Here is a 13,492-nt window from a genome sequence, read left to right on the forward strand (position 1 = left end):
GCTGTGGAAAACTTGAGCTTCTCTCAGGCTTTAGCGTGAATAAACGATCAGTGAGGGTTGTCTCGAGTGTTTATTACCCCTCATTGAAGGTCACAAAACTGTTTGCTTGCCTCACCGACGCTTTCTTTAGAAGGACGCACACATTCCTGTAAACACATGTACATAACGCGAGCAATGAGTCCACTCCCTAAACACACTCTGACTTACATCACGCTGTGAACCCTGACCAGGCTTATCAGCAAAAGAGGCCACGGAAGTGAAAACGAGCGAGGGACACAAGTAGAAGAGGATTAAAGAGGAAAACCAAGGAGCTAAGAGGAGAAAGAGACACCAACACGGCTGCTGAGATAGTTGGAGATGGCAGCTGAACGCGCAGCAGCTCACAGCGTTGATTTGTAAAGGTACGCCACACACGCTCGAGTCAAACCACCGAGTGTTGGGAAAGGCTTTTATTTTGTACGACTAAAGCGAAAGAGGTGGCAGCCAGGAAGTGAAAGGGAGAGAGGGGACTGGAGTAGGGGCGAGCGAGCATGTGTTAATGATGTGTTAATAGCGGCACATGTCGAGCTCACGCTGCGACGAGTGTCACCGCACATCCTGACAAACACGGCTCAGCCTCCGGATCCATTCACCACAGCTCTGTGCATCCTCTGCTTTAATTCTCTCTTTATTTACCTTCTTGCAACCTTCTTTTGCACCTCGCTGCCTTCTTTATCTCATCCTTTCCTTCTCTCCTCGCTACCTTATTCACTTTCTTGTCACTTTATTTACATCCTCACTCTATTCTTTAATTCCTTTCTGTCTTATTTATCACCTCACTAACCTATTTGCCTTCTCACTGCCTTCTTTAAATCCTCGGTACATTTCTTACCTCTTTATTTCTTACCTCTCTAACTCTGTGCTGCCTAATATGTCTCCTCACAACCTTCTTTACCTCATCATTACCTTCTTTAATTCTTTGCTACTATTTGTAGCTCCTCACTGCCTTTTTTTTTTACCTCCTTGCTACTTTATTCACATCCTCATTTCCTTCCTTAACTCCTTCTTTACATTCCCATTACCTTCTTTACATCATTAACTTCTCCGGCTCCATTACCACATCCAAAGAGGTTGTGAGTTAGTTCAGGTAGTTTGTGAGTTGTTTCTCTGTGATCCTCTTTTCCCTCCCTCCAGTCAGTCGCAGCAGATGGCTGCTGCTTCGTGAGCCGGGTTATGCTGGAGGTTTTCTCCCCTACGCTCACCACATGCTGCTCACTGGGCTTCTCTCTCTAATGTTTTAGGGTCCTTACCTTACGTGATGAAGCTTTATTGAGATGACTGTGGCCATCTATTGTCTTCTGCTTATCCAGTTAAGGTGGAGCTGGAGTATATCCCAGCTGTCACAGAGCTAAAGGTGGGGTACAGCTCTGACTGGTCGCAGTCTATTGCAGACAATATGTTTTATACACTTCGCTCTGAGACTGAGGGTTTGCAGGATATTTAAAAGATGAATGGGAGGCAGAGCCTTCAGCTTTCACGCCCCTCTTCTGGGGAACAGGCTAAGGATTCGGGAGACAGACACCTTCTCTACTGATCTGTACTAATGAACGAGCTGTAATCAAAACAGCTACATGATTGAGCTTAAAACATCACTTTTTTGGTCCTTGATGGATCTTCACCACTGGGCCAGAGGTGGCTGAAGTCACAGGAACTGAGAGGTGCAGGCGTTAAGATAGCATCTCAGTGCTTGTTTGTACTTAATGTAAAGTCGTCAGTCTCATCACTGATGGTGCGCTAGAGCGCGAATTTCAAAATAAAAGATGCTTGACTCCTCACCTTTGGGTGTAGAAACTGTGGATCTGAAAACTTCTCGGTTGTAGCTGCAGACACAGCTCTCATCAGCATTGATGAGCCTCCACACAACATCTAGCTCAGGTCCATTTAAGTGTGAGGTCTGTGGTGAATTGTTGAACTGAGCGGTCAGGACAGGATGTTGGCTCTGGAACGAAGATGACCTTGAATCGTGAGTGGCTAAATTTTAATCAGCCTTGGCTTTTTGAATTTTATGCAACTATCCCTGGAACTTTTTAATCGCACCTTGTAAAAAAATTGAATTGCATGGGTCGTTTCATATAAACATTTAGCTGAAGGTCTTTCTGTAATAACCTCATTAGAGTAGGTTTGTGGAGCTGCCTACATTCAAACCTCCTTCCACGCTTCCAAGCCAGGAAGCCTTGCTGTCCCCTTGTCTCCTTCTCTCTTTAATCCCTAAAATAAGCTGCCTCATGTCCTCACTTCCAGGAAAGCTTCCTTGCTTGTGTTTTTGTCAGTCAGATAAATTTTGAGGCTCAGATTGTGAATTGCTGCTCAGGGACGACGTTGTTTGTTTCTTCACTGACTCCCACATTCACATATGCTCATCCATATTTAATGTACTACGTCTGGTAGCCTGTGTATGTGCCCGTGTGTGTGTGTGTGTGTGTGTGTTTCCCTGTGGGTATAACTGTGTATAAATGCAACGGTGGCAGTGACGAGTCTGTGTTTGTGCATACATGAGTGTGTATATGATTGTGTTTAACGCTGTGACTGTGTGTGTGGCTCCCTGCTGTCTGCCACCATCTGCTGTTCCCTCAGACTGGAGCAGCGAGTCGATGAGTCTGAACTCTGCCGATGACATGTTTTTCTGCTGCTCGGGGTCAAAATTAAAATGCGGCACAACAAAAATGTCTCGTGGTCGGCAGTTTAGAAGTTTTACTGAGCAAGGACGCAAAAAAGACAAGGTCTTTCCTTCTAGTAAGGGTATGAGGACACAGAATCTTCTTCTTCTAAAGGAAACAAAGAAGGAAAGAAGTTTCTTAGACACCTTGTTTTGCCTTTTGAGTGAGGAGGCTAGGAAAGTAAGGGTAAAGAAGTTTCCTAGTCAAATAAATAGGAGAAAATGAGCTTCCTGTAGTAAGGAAAGAAGAAGGTAAGTCATGAATAGAAGTGGGGAAAGAAGGTTCCTGTCCTATTAAAGATTTAGGATGAATCCTAGTTAGATAGCAAGAAGTTAAAGAATCAAAGTAGGAGGCTTGTTAGGGGGTAAGGAAGCTTCCAATGCATCCTATGTCAATAATGAGGAAACAACACTTCTGATTTTTCTGCTGGAAGGAAAACGCAAACTTGAGTTTTCCAGAATCAACTTCTGGTCTGGTCCTTAAAATCCTGAGGCTCTGAGTAGTGGGTGGATGTCACGAGATGTCAACTGCAGCACATTTGTAGCTTAAAACTAATAACAAGAAGAAGAATTTAAAAAAGACTGCATTATCGTTCAAGTAAGATACGAAAGCTATTTATCCAAATTACTGTCGTCCGCTTCAATCTTTCCGAGTCCTCTCTGGCAGAAAACAGTGACACATTGATGGATCAGTTAATTGGAAAACTGAAGAACTGGATCTGAATTTTAATCCAAGAATGTAAATCTGAGTTGCTGTCAGGGCAGAAGTTAAATTATCAGTTTTTCTTGACGTGTGGAGATCTGCTTCACGGAGCAGCTACAGCTGAACTGCTCACAGAATGATCAGAGTCATTCTGCCAGCGTTTAGTTCAGATCACCTGTCAGCATGAGCCGATGAAGTCTGCTGTTGAGCTCGCTCAGTGACTTCCTGTGTTCTTGTGTCTGCAGCTCAGCCGCCATGTCTAAAGCGACGGTGAAGAAGCTGCACTGGCGCTCCAAGGTACTGAAACGTGCAACGCCTGCAGTGACAACGGAGGTGAACCATTTCCTGTGAGAACTTCATCCTCTGTGTCGTCTGCAGGTGCAGGAGAGCTTCGTCCCGCTGGGCGGCGGCACCGGTGGCTCGGGGGAGCTGGGGCTGGCCATCGGGGGCGGGGCTGACTATGGCGAGTTCCCGTTCGTCACGGCCGCCCCCGGGGGCGGACCCACGGTGGGCGACATCATCCTGGAGATTGGAGGGACACCTGTGTTGGGAATGACCCTCGGTGATGTCAGAGGAGTCCTGAACTCCTGTCCTCATCCAATCAGAATCAAGACTGTCTCACCAGGTGAGAGAAAAGTTTGTTAATGACCTGATGGGGATGTTTGATGTTTAGTTTGTTCATCTGGAAAACATAAAAGAAGGAAAATTGGTCACTTATTTCACTTCTTATTTGTTTGTCTTTATTGGCTGAAACGGGCGCCATAAAATGTCTCATTAACCTGACACGTGTAATGTTCACATTGAGATGTTCAAAGGGATTTTTATGAAGCTAAAACAAATATATATAATAATATAAGTTAATTACTGGCTGACTGAAAGAAGAGTAATCTGCACTGCTTAATAACTCTTTCAGTTGTTTTTATCTTGTTTGAATCTTGAATCTCATGATTTGGTTTTATCTGACATCATTTTTCACCCCTCAGCTGTAAAAGGTGACCTCAAGGTCAGAGGTCAAGCTTTCTTAAATTCTTTTGAATGTGATAACTTGAGAACAAGGCGATGCAGGATTGTGAAATTGATACCATATGTATGGTATCTACTGGGAGGCTGACGGGTATCATTGGCGCACGCCAGTATTTTTGTCATTATTATTAAAGACAAAAAAGCAAAACTGTGATTATCAACAAAGATTTAGTCAGCTTCAGTCGAGGAGACACGGCCAAAGAGACACTTCTTTTCGGTTATAATAAGCTAACTGTACTTTCATGTAACATTTTATTCTGAAAAGAAACTACTTCCTGCAGTTGTCAAATCAGTGTAGTGAGGAGTATGCGGCAGTTTAAGATATAAGCAACGGAGTGAAATAGAGGTAATTCAAAACTGTTCTCAAGTTCAGCATAATGGCACGTGCTGCATGACTGTGACATCATATCCTGTATTTCTGTGTGTGTGTGTGTGTGTGTCCCAGGTTCATCTCTGTGTAAAGACCTCAGGTTGTACCTCAGTAAGTGTTTCACGCCGGGCTCCATGGACAGTCAGCTGCAGCAGCTCATCAGGGAGAACCTGTACCTGCGCGCCGTGCCCTGTAAGACACACCTGCACGCACACACACACACCTGCATGCACACACACACACACACAGTCTGGTGTTGCTATCCTCGTGGGGAAATCTCATTGACATAATGGTTTCTCCAGCCACTTACCCTAACCATCAAAAATGAATGCCTAACCCTTACCCCAGTACAACGCCAAAGATGACCGTTGAGGGAAAGAGAAGTGGAGCAGGAACAGGAACTTTAAAGGAGTGTCCGGATGATCCAGCGACCCCCAGGACTGTGCATTAAACGCTTTAGTAAAAGAGAACTGAATCCAACTATCTCTACACCTAACCATAACCCAATTGTAACCCTGACACTAAAACCACATTTTGAGTGTGAAAAATGCCTTCAACCCCGTGGGGACTGAGACTGTGGTCCCCACAGTAAGATTTCAGATTTTGGTCCCCACCAAGATAGGAAGAACTAGAGATGGACCGATCCGATATTACATATCAGTATCGGTCTGATACTGACCTAAATTACTGGATCGGATATCGGAGAGAAATAAAAAATGTAATCCGATCCATTAAATATCAGAAAAGCACCTCACAAAACTTGCGACACGGCGTAACTCGGCTCATAACCGTAGCACGTCGGAGCAGTGTGCTCACGTGATAGAGCGGCTGTGTGTATTTGGAGCCTCGCTACCAAACCAGCATTTCATCTCCGAGGAAGTGATCCCAGAGAGAAGTAAAGCAAGTGTGTAAGTTCATCTCTGAATGTTTGTAAAGCATTCGCGCGTTAAGTTTAACAACCGATATATGGAGTGACTGCCTCTTCTCTCTCCCTCCCTCTCCGGCTGCTACTTCAATCATGAAACTGATCAATGATCAGCTGATCGGCTTTTCTGTCACGAGTCCGTCTCTCTTGTTTGTTTTTGGCTCACTTCGTGCCAGAAAGAGGAAACCAGCAGCTGAACAACAGCAGCACGTTTAACCTTGATAAGCTGTTGTTAGAATTTATTTAATATTACTTTCTACTCCAGGATCTTTTTCTACAGCTGACGGCTGGTAACTGTGCAGGGGCGGATCTAGCAAAGTTTAGCCAGGGGGGCCGATAGGGCATGAACAGGGAAAAGGGGGCACAAAGGCATACTTTTCTTTCTTATTCTCATTTAAAATGTCTAGCTTTTAATAATTATCTGAATCTAACACCCAAAGTTTTAATTTGATGTAAAATGAATAGAAGTCCATTATTGTATATAGTAACTGTTAAGTCTAATATACCCTAGTAAGCTATAGTACTTTTTCCTTTGGGAAGGTACCATCTGTGCAGTCTGCACTTCTGTAGAAGAAAGATGTTGAATCTATTTCATTATTCTTGAAAAATAATTTATTTCTGTGCATCTTTTTTCACACTGCATCAAATTAAAGTTGATTACGTCGATTAAGCATCATGAGGTGGAGGGTGGGGGGTGGTTCCCTATTTTTTTTGCTGGGAGTTTGCAACCCTATTAGTTAGGTTGCTTAATATTTCTGCTAAGTACTCTTTAAAATACCAGAATAGGGAGGATGGAGCAGGTTTAAGTTTATTAGATTGATCAGTGTTGCTGAACTATGAAATATTTTGTTGTATTTTTTACATACAGGTATAACAGAATAGCTTTAGTGTTGTTGTTTATTTAAACTTGAGTATGAACTTATACAAAAAGCAGCAAGATATTAAAAAACAGTTTTATTGATTAAAAAACACGATATCGGATTCATATCGGTATCGGCAAAATTTATGATATCGGTATCAGACTTAAAAAAGTGGTATCGTGCCATCTTTAGGAAGAACATACCCTTGTTTGTACCCTCATCTTCTGATTCACTTTCTGCAACAACACAAAACCTGTCCAGCGTACACCCAGTGATCACATGACTCTGCCCTCCCTGAAGGTACGACCAGGCAGCCTCGAGATGGAGAGATTTCAGGTGTGGACTACAACTTTGTCTCCATCGAGGAATTTTTCTCTCTGGAGGAGTCCGGAGCTCTGCTGGAGAGCGGCAAATTCAAAGGTAAGGAAAACAAACACACCCTCAGGAATACTGCAGTGTAATGAAAATGTACTCAGATTATATGAAACTCCAGTGAATGAAAAGTGTGATTTATTCATCACGGTGTGATGTTTTTTACAGTGTGGAATGACTAATTTAAACTGTGTTCGGGCTTGTTTTTTGTTTTTTTTGGAGGAGGCATGAGGAAAAGAGGATTTTGTGTCTCTAATCCTCCAAACCTCAGAAATGAAACTTGCCTCCCCCTCTGTCCTCCCCCCACACAGCACTCCACCGTATTAATCTGATGGGATTAATGAAACTAAAATAGAAACAGAATTCACACATAGAGTCTGTTTCACACCGAACGATGCGTCTCTCACTAATGCTCCCGAACATTTTAATTTGACAGTTGATCTATTTTCAGTTCCTGTTGAAAACATTTCAAAACAAAAGACTGCTGTGCCTTCACATTATTAGATGATTCAGTATTCATACAATTTGATTAATTGTTTTGTTTAATCCTCGTATAAGAAACTGAAATTGCGCCGGTTGGTGTAAAGCTTAATTTTAAAAAGCTGATACAACAGTAGGTATAAAATCTCAAATTAACACAAATTGGGACCACAGGAAGGCAAGCGGATGATCTGAGAAAGACAGCTCAAAGAAATTAAGGGATCACTTGATCATCACAGTCCACCACAAAGTCAGATAACCCTCAGGGACATCAGCCGGAAGCACAAACCACTCTGAATGCTTTTCAGCTGCTTTGGTGCAAATCAAAGTGAGAACAGGCGCTCTGGAGAGCAACAACATGACGACCTCCAAAGAGGAAACGGTTTCGCAGGTCATTGATTTCTCCTCATCCCTCCGGGCTGATTTTTCTCTAATTTTGCTTTCTGTTTATGTCCTCGTCACTGTCAGTGTCACGAGACAATACTTGCAGACCAATCATAGTTACACGGATATTTCACCTCATCTAGGATGAGATACGTGCCGTCACAAGGAAACACAGGCCAAAGAGTGTGGAAGAGATACCAGGACACGGGCTATTAGGAGCACCGCCAGGACCCTACAACACGATCTCCAGCAAGCTACATACAGTGGCTTGCAAAAGTATTCGGCCCCCTTGAACTTTCCCACATTTTGCCACATTACAGCCACAAACATGAATCAATTTTATTGGAATTCCACGTGAAAGACCAACACAAAGTGGTGCACACGTGAGAAGTGGAACGAAAATCAGACATGATTCCAAACATTTTTTACAAATAAATAACTGAAAAGTGGGGTGTGCGTAATTATTCAGCCCCCTTTGGTCTGAGTGCAGTCAGTTGCACATAGACGTTGCCTGATGAGTGCTAATGACTAAACAGAGTGCACCTGTGTGTAATCTAATGTCAGTACAAATACAGCTGCTCTGTGACGGCCTCAGAGGTTGTCTAAGAGAATATTGGGAGCAACAACACCATGAAGTCCAAAGAACACACCAGACAGGTCAGGGATAAAGTTATTGAGAAATTTAAAGCAGGCTTACTACTACTGGTGTTGGCCAGAGGGGCCGATGGTGCGATATGGCAGCCTCGCTTCTGTCAGTCTGCCCCAGGGCAGCTGTGGCTACAACTGTAGCTGCCTCCACCAGTGTATGAATGTGAGAGTGAATGAATAGTGGTATTGTAAAGCGCTTTGGGTGCCTTGAAAAGCGCTATATAAATCCAATCCATTATTATTATTATTATTAGGCTACAAAAAGATTTCCCAAGCCCTGAACATCCCACGGAGCTCTGTTCAAGCCATCATTCAGAAATGGAAGGAGTATGGCACAACTGTAAACCTATCAAGACAAGGCCGTCCACCTAAACTCACAGGCCGAACAAGGAGAGCGCTGATCAGAAATGCAACCAAGAGGCCCATGGTGACTCTGGACGAGCTGCAGAGATCTACAGCTCAGGTGGGGGAATCTGTCCATAGGACAACTATTAGTCGTGCACTGCACAAAGTTGGCCTTTATGGAAGAGTGGCAAGAAGAAAGCCATTGTTAACAGAAAACCATAAGAAGTCCCGTTTGCAGTTTGCCGTCGTGCTTCTCTTCAGCAGGGACAGGGAAGCTGGTCAGAGTTGATGGGAAGATGGATGGAGCCAAATACAGGGCAATCTTGGAAGAAAACCTCTTGGAGTCTGCAAAAGACTTGAGACTGGGGCGGAGGTTCAGCTTCCAGCATCAACGACCCTAAACATAAAGCCAGGGCAACAATGGGATGGTTTAAAACAAAACATATCCATGTGTTAGAATGGCCCAGTCAAAGTCCAGATCTAAATCCAATCGAGAATCTGTGGCAAGCTCTGAAAACTGCTGTTCACAAACGCTGTCCATCTAATCTGACTGAGCTGGAGCTGTTTTGCAAAGAAGAATGGGCAAAGATTTTAGTCTCTAGATGTGCAAAGCTGGTAGAGACAGACCCTAAAAGACTGGCAGCTGGAACTGCAGCAAAAGGTGGTTCTACAAAGTATTGACTCAGGGCTGAATAATTACGCACACCCCACTTTTCAATTATTTATTTGTAAAAAATGTTTGGAATCATGTATGATTTTCGTTCCACTTCTCACGTGTGCACCACTTTGTGTTGGTCTTTCACGTGGAATTCCAATAAAATTGATTCATGTTTGTGGCTGTAATGAGACAAAATGTGGAAAAGTTCAAGGGGGCCGAATACTTTTGCAAGCCACTGTATGTGCTTGTTTCTGACCAAACTGTCTCCAGACTCCACGCGGGCCTAACATCCTTTCAGTGGGATCTGTGCTCACCGCTCAGCAGCACAAAGCTCGATTAGCACTCGCCTAAATGAAAGAGAACGCTGTGGTGAACATCTTGCAGCCTAAACATCATTTAGCATGGCCGCCTTAGTTAGTAGTGGCGTAGGTGGGGGGCATATATTTGGTGACCAGCACTCTTACAACATAATTACTTTCAGGTCACTTCACTCACTTGGGGAAACTTCCTAACAAAATCTGACTGTTTGAGCCTTTGGAAAGGATGGAGTAGTAAGAACTGGAGGAAGATATGAAATGTGTAAATCTCTGACTATAAAAGTTCATCAAACCTGAGCTGTTTCAAACAGCAGTTTGTTCTGTTTCATCCAATCACAGGGAATTATTATGGGACGCCCCGCCCCGTCCACATTGGCCCAGAGAGTCCACCAATCACATACCAGGAACATCGAAACCTGCTGAGGAACTTCAGGACAAGGAGCAAGTCTCTGAGTAACCTGGAGAAAGCTGTGGAGGAAGGGGACAACAGTGAGGAGGACAGCGGGCTGACGGGTAGAGAAGCTCACATGTAACACATCCCAGTCTTACCTGCACAGGTGTGTTTGCGCGTTGACGAGATTCTCTACCAGCAGGATCAGCTGGAGCCCCGCCCACAACCCTGCCTCTCAGCCAGTCATGGGAGTCCGCGGTAGGAATGGAGAATGGAGGAGGGGGAAGAGGAGTAGGGAGGGGAAGAGCGGGAGTGGGAGGTCCGCTGCCGGAAAACTGGGAGCTGGCCTACAGTGATTCAGGGGAGCCGTATTACATCGAGTGAGAAATACTTATCAGTTCTTCTTCTGGTGTCAGCTGATTTAATCCGTTTGATTATGGCCATCAGAAAAATATGTTGAGGAAAGCCATGGATGCTGTAATGCTGTTTAAACTTTAAATTTATCTTTTTTCCAATGAAGTCTGGTACATACAAAATATTTGATCCTTTAAATGTCTTATTCTGTGAACCAGTCCTGCTTGTTTTTGTTGTGTGAGTCAGTTTTTTTTATTTTCTTGCAAACTGAGACATGAGACCCACAAACAGGAAACTGAGCTGAGTTGCTGAATGTTTCCTGTCTTTGCAAAAATAATAATTTCCAGTAGCAGGCAGAAAAAGCACTACATTTTAACTTATCCTCAATCTGTCAGATTATATTGTCCAGTGTGTTGATGATGGTGGTGGTGGTGGTGGTGGTAATTAGGATGTGTGTGTTCCTCTGTCCATCAGCCATAATTCAAAGACGACCAGCTGGCTGGATCCTCGAACTCAGAACAAAGAGACGACGTCTTCTACAGAACGTAAGGCGGTTTTAGATCATTCATTCACATGCAATTCATCTTGTTTTGTTCATGATTATGTCACATAATTGCTTCTCTGAAGGACATTTAAAAATATTACAGTCATACCCTCAAATGGTTATATGTTATTTTTAAATTCTAGTTAAATGCTTTTTATTTGAGGTGGTATTTGTGTTGAAACTTCCCGTTTCCACACAAACTGCCTTGGATGCTTTCATTCTGGCAGCAGCAGCCAGCAGAGGGCAGCACTGACACACAAACTCCACTTTTTTTGTTTTTATTGTCACACCAATCAGAAAGAAAAAAGAACAATATAGATGCATGCCTGTCCTCTGTGAGTTTTACACGGAAAGAAAGAGTCCACGTTCTCCCTTCCTGCACATGAACCTCTGGAGTTATACAAGCATCCTTCGAGGATAGGACTAACATTTCCTCTTTCCCTTCTCTTCATCGTTTTTCCTCCTTTGCCTGCCTCCTTTCTTTGTCCCCCATGTCTTCTCTCGCCTCTCAGTCCCAGAGTTCACCGACCAGCCCAGTCAGCTGAAGGGCTACTCCATCCACACTCGGCTCTCTAAAGGTCCTCGAGGTTTCGGCTTCAACATAGTTGGAGGAAGTCGACCCCGAGAGTTTCTGCAGGTGTACAGCGTCACACCTGGAGGACCGCCTGCTCTCAACACAGGTACTGATCACAGTACAGTTTACCTTCAGTTATGTCACAAACCTGAATCTGTTACATGGTTTTGGATCCAGGTTTCTGAAATCCAGGTAAAATGTGTTCAAATGTAAAAGCAGGACGTTTCAAAACCCAAATCACAATCTGGACTCTCATAATCACATAAAAAGCATCATAAAGTGGGAGTTGTTGTCGTGGGTCAGGTGGTCAGAGGAGAGAGGTTGAGATTCTCTCTCTGTGGAGGATTACGGTGCTGTTGATTAAGAAAAATAAAGAGCTGAGTACTAATCTCATGATCTACAACTAATCCACACACGTGCGCTCTCACACACAGTTTAATCTGACCCACGTACCCACGCCTCCTCCCTGTGGGTTGGTTCACATGCTCTGAGATCAGCGTGGAATCAGGAATGAAACAGAGCTACGGAAAAAACAAGCTTAAGACCTGTTCACGTGTTGTGGTTTTCATTTTAAATAGATGAAACTTTGTCACCCAGAATGAGAAGACACAAAACATTAAATCTCATTTACACTTGTAGTCCTCTCGGTTCACACCTGGATTTTGTACCTGTGCCTGTTCACCTTACTGCTCACTGAAAGGCGAGAGAACGTAAAACATCAATATTCTCACTCAAATGATGGATTATGCTTGTTGTGGACAGACAGAGATGCTTCAGGAAGTCAAACTGAGTGTAAAAATGTGTGCTTCATGTCTTTGGATTCTAACTGTAAACTAATTTCTTTGGTAATCACAGATTTCAGCTGCAGCAGCTGCACATATGCACTCCTGCATGTCCTATTAGACATTAAGACTCTAACCAGTAGATTTTGCTTCCTCGAAGCGGACATCCTGGTCTACATCAACGACACCTGTGTGCTGGGTCGCTCTCACAAAGAAGTGGTGGAGATGCTGAAGTCGGTACCGATGGGTCAAAGCGTGGATGTGGTGCTGAGGAGAGGATACCCGATGCTTTATAACCCCGACGGCTGTCCCAAACAGAGCCTGGAGACGGTACAGCCCTAAATTTACTTTAATTACTTAAGGGCATAAAACTGTTTAAATATCAGTTATTTTAGTGTGATTTTTTTTTTACTTTTTTCCCATAGAGAGGGTGAAACATTTCAGTGCTTTCAAGTTAAAAGATTCCCCATGACTCCTCTTCTGCCTGCTGTGGGAAACTTTAAGGCCTGTGTAAGAGATCAATGACTTCACAGCCAGTGAAAACAGGCATAAAATACAAGACATAGCTGCCTTTTAGCACACACTAACATTTCCTCTTTATACAAACAAGCAGAGACAAAATTAAGCAGAGCCGAGATAAAAACAATGAGTTATCGTGTCTTGTTCTTGTTTTGCAAATGCAGACAGCCAATCTTTAATAATTGGGGATGAGAAGACTTTCACAGCCATTTAAAAGTGAGCCGTGCAAATATTTAGACCCTTAAATCAGTGGTTCATCTGTGAGGTGGGCTCCACTCGTGGGACATACACTACCAGGGGAAAAGTGTCTAACCTCATATCCGACCTTTCAGCAGCCGCAGACCCCCAGCGAGTCCGGCAACCTGAGCCGAGGCCTGACGCACCTCACCTACAGCCGCACTCTGGACGCCAACGGCAGCACGCCAGGTCAGAGCAACCGTGGAAACCACATGGTTTACATTTACAGTCCTCTACTCTCATCACAGCTGTGTGATACAAATTTAATTTAGAAACATTAATAATTTATTTTAATTCACTGCATAATAATG

The 13,492-nt window shown here is 43.7% G+C and overlaps 1 protein-coding gene across 2 annotated transcripts in view; it reads left to right on the top strand.

Moving 5' to 3' along the window:
• The first annotated feature begins 257 nt into the window (after window positions 1-257).
• The window catches only part of magixa (MAGI family member, X-linked a), a 36,680-nt gene continuing 23,445 nt past the window's right edge, over window positions 258-13,492 (top strand). For both annotated transcript variants that reach the window (XM_085345060.1, XM_085345061.1), the window contains exons 1-11: window positions 258-401; window positions 3,644-3,695; window positions 3,777-4,023; window positions 4,867-4,983; window positions 6,877-6,996; window positions 10,120-10,293; window positions 10,374-10,551; window positions 11,000-11,070; window positions 11,582-11,749; window positions 12,586-12,755; window positions 13,277-13,370. In XM_085345060.1, the coding sequence (XP_085201186.1) occupies window positions 3,654-3,695; window positions 3,777-4,023; window positions 4,867-4,983; window positions 6,877-6,996; window positions 10,120-10,293; window positions 10,374-10,551; window positions 11,000-11,070; window positions 11,582-11,749; window positions 12,586-12,755; window positions 13,277-13,370 (1,381 nt within the window). In that variant the 5' untranslated portion in view covers window positions 258-401; window positions 3,644-3,653. The remainder of the gene's footprint in view (window positions 402-3,643; window positions 3,696-3,776; window positions 4,024-4,866; window positions 4,984-6,876; window positions 6,997-10,119; window positions 10,294-10,373; window positions 10,552-10,999; window positions 11,071-11,581; window positions 11,750-12,585; window positions 12,756-13,276; window positions 13,371-13,492) is intronic.

The sequence above is a fragment of the Diplotaxodon limnothrissa genome, linkage group LG20 (assembly GCF_057381915.1).
Source record: "Diplotaxodon limnothrissa isolate DT_005_m linkage group LG20, D_limnothrissa_male_GT1.1, whole genome shotgun sequence".
Taxonomy (NCBI): domain Eukaryota; kingdom Metazoa; phylum Chordata; class Actinopteri; order Cichliformes; family Cichlidae; genus Diplotaxodon; species Diplotaxodon limnothrissa.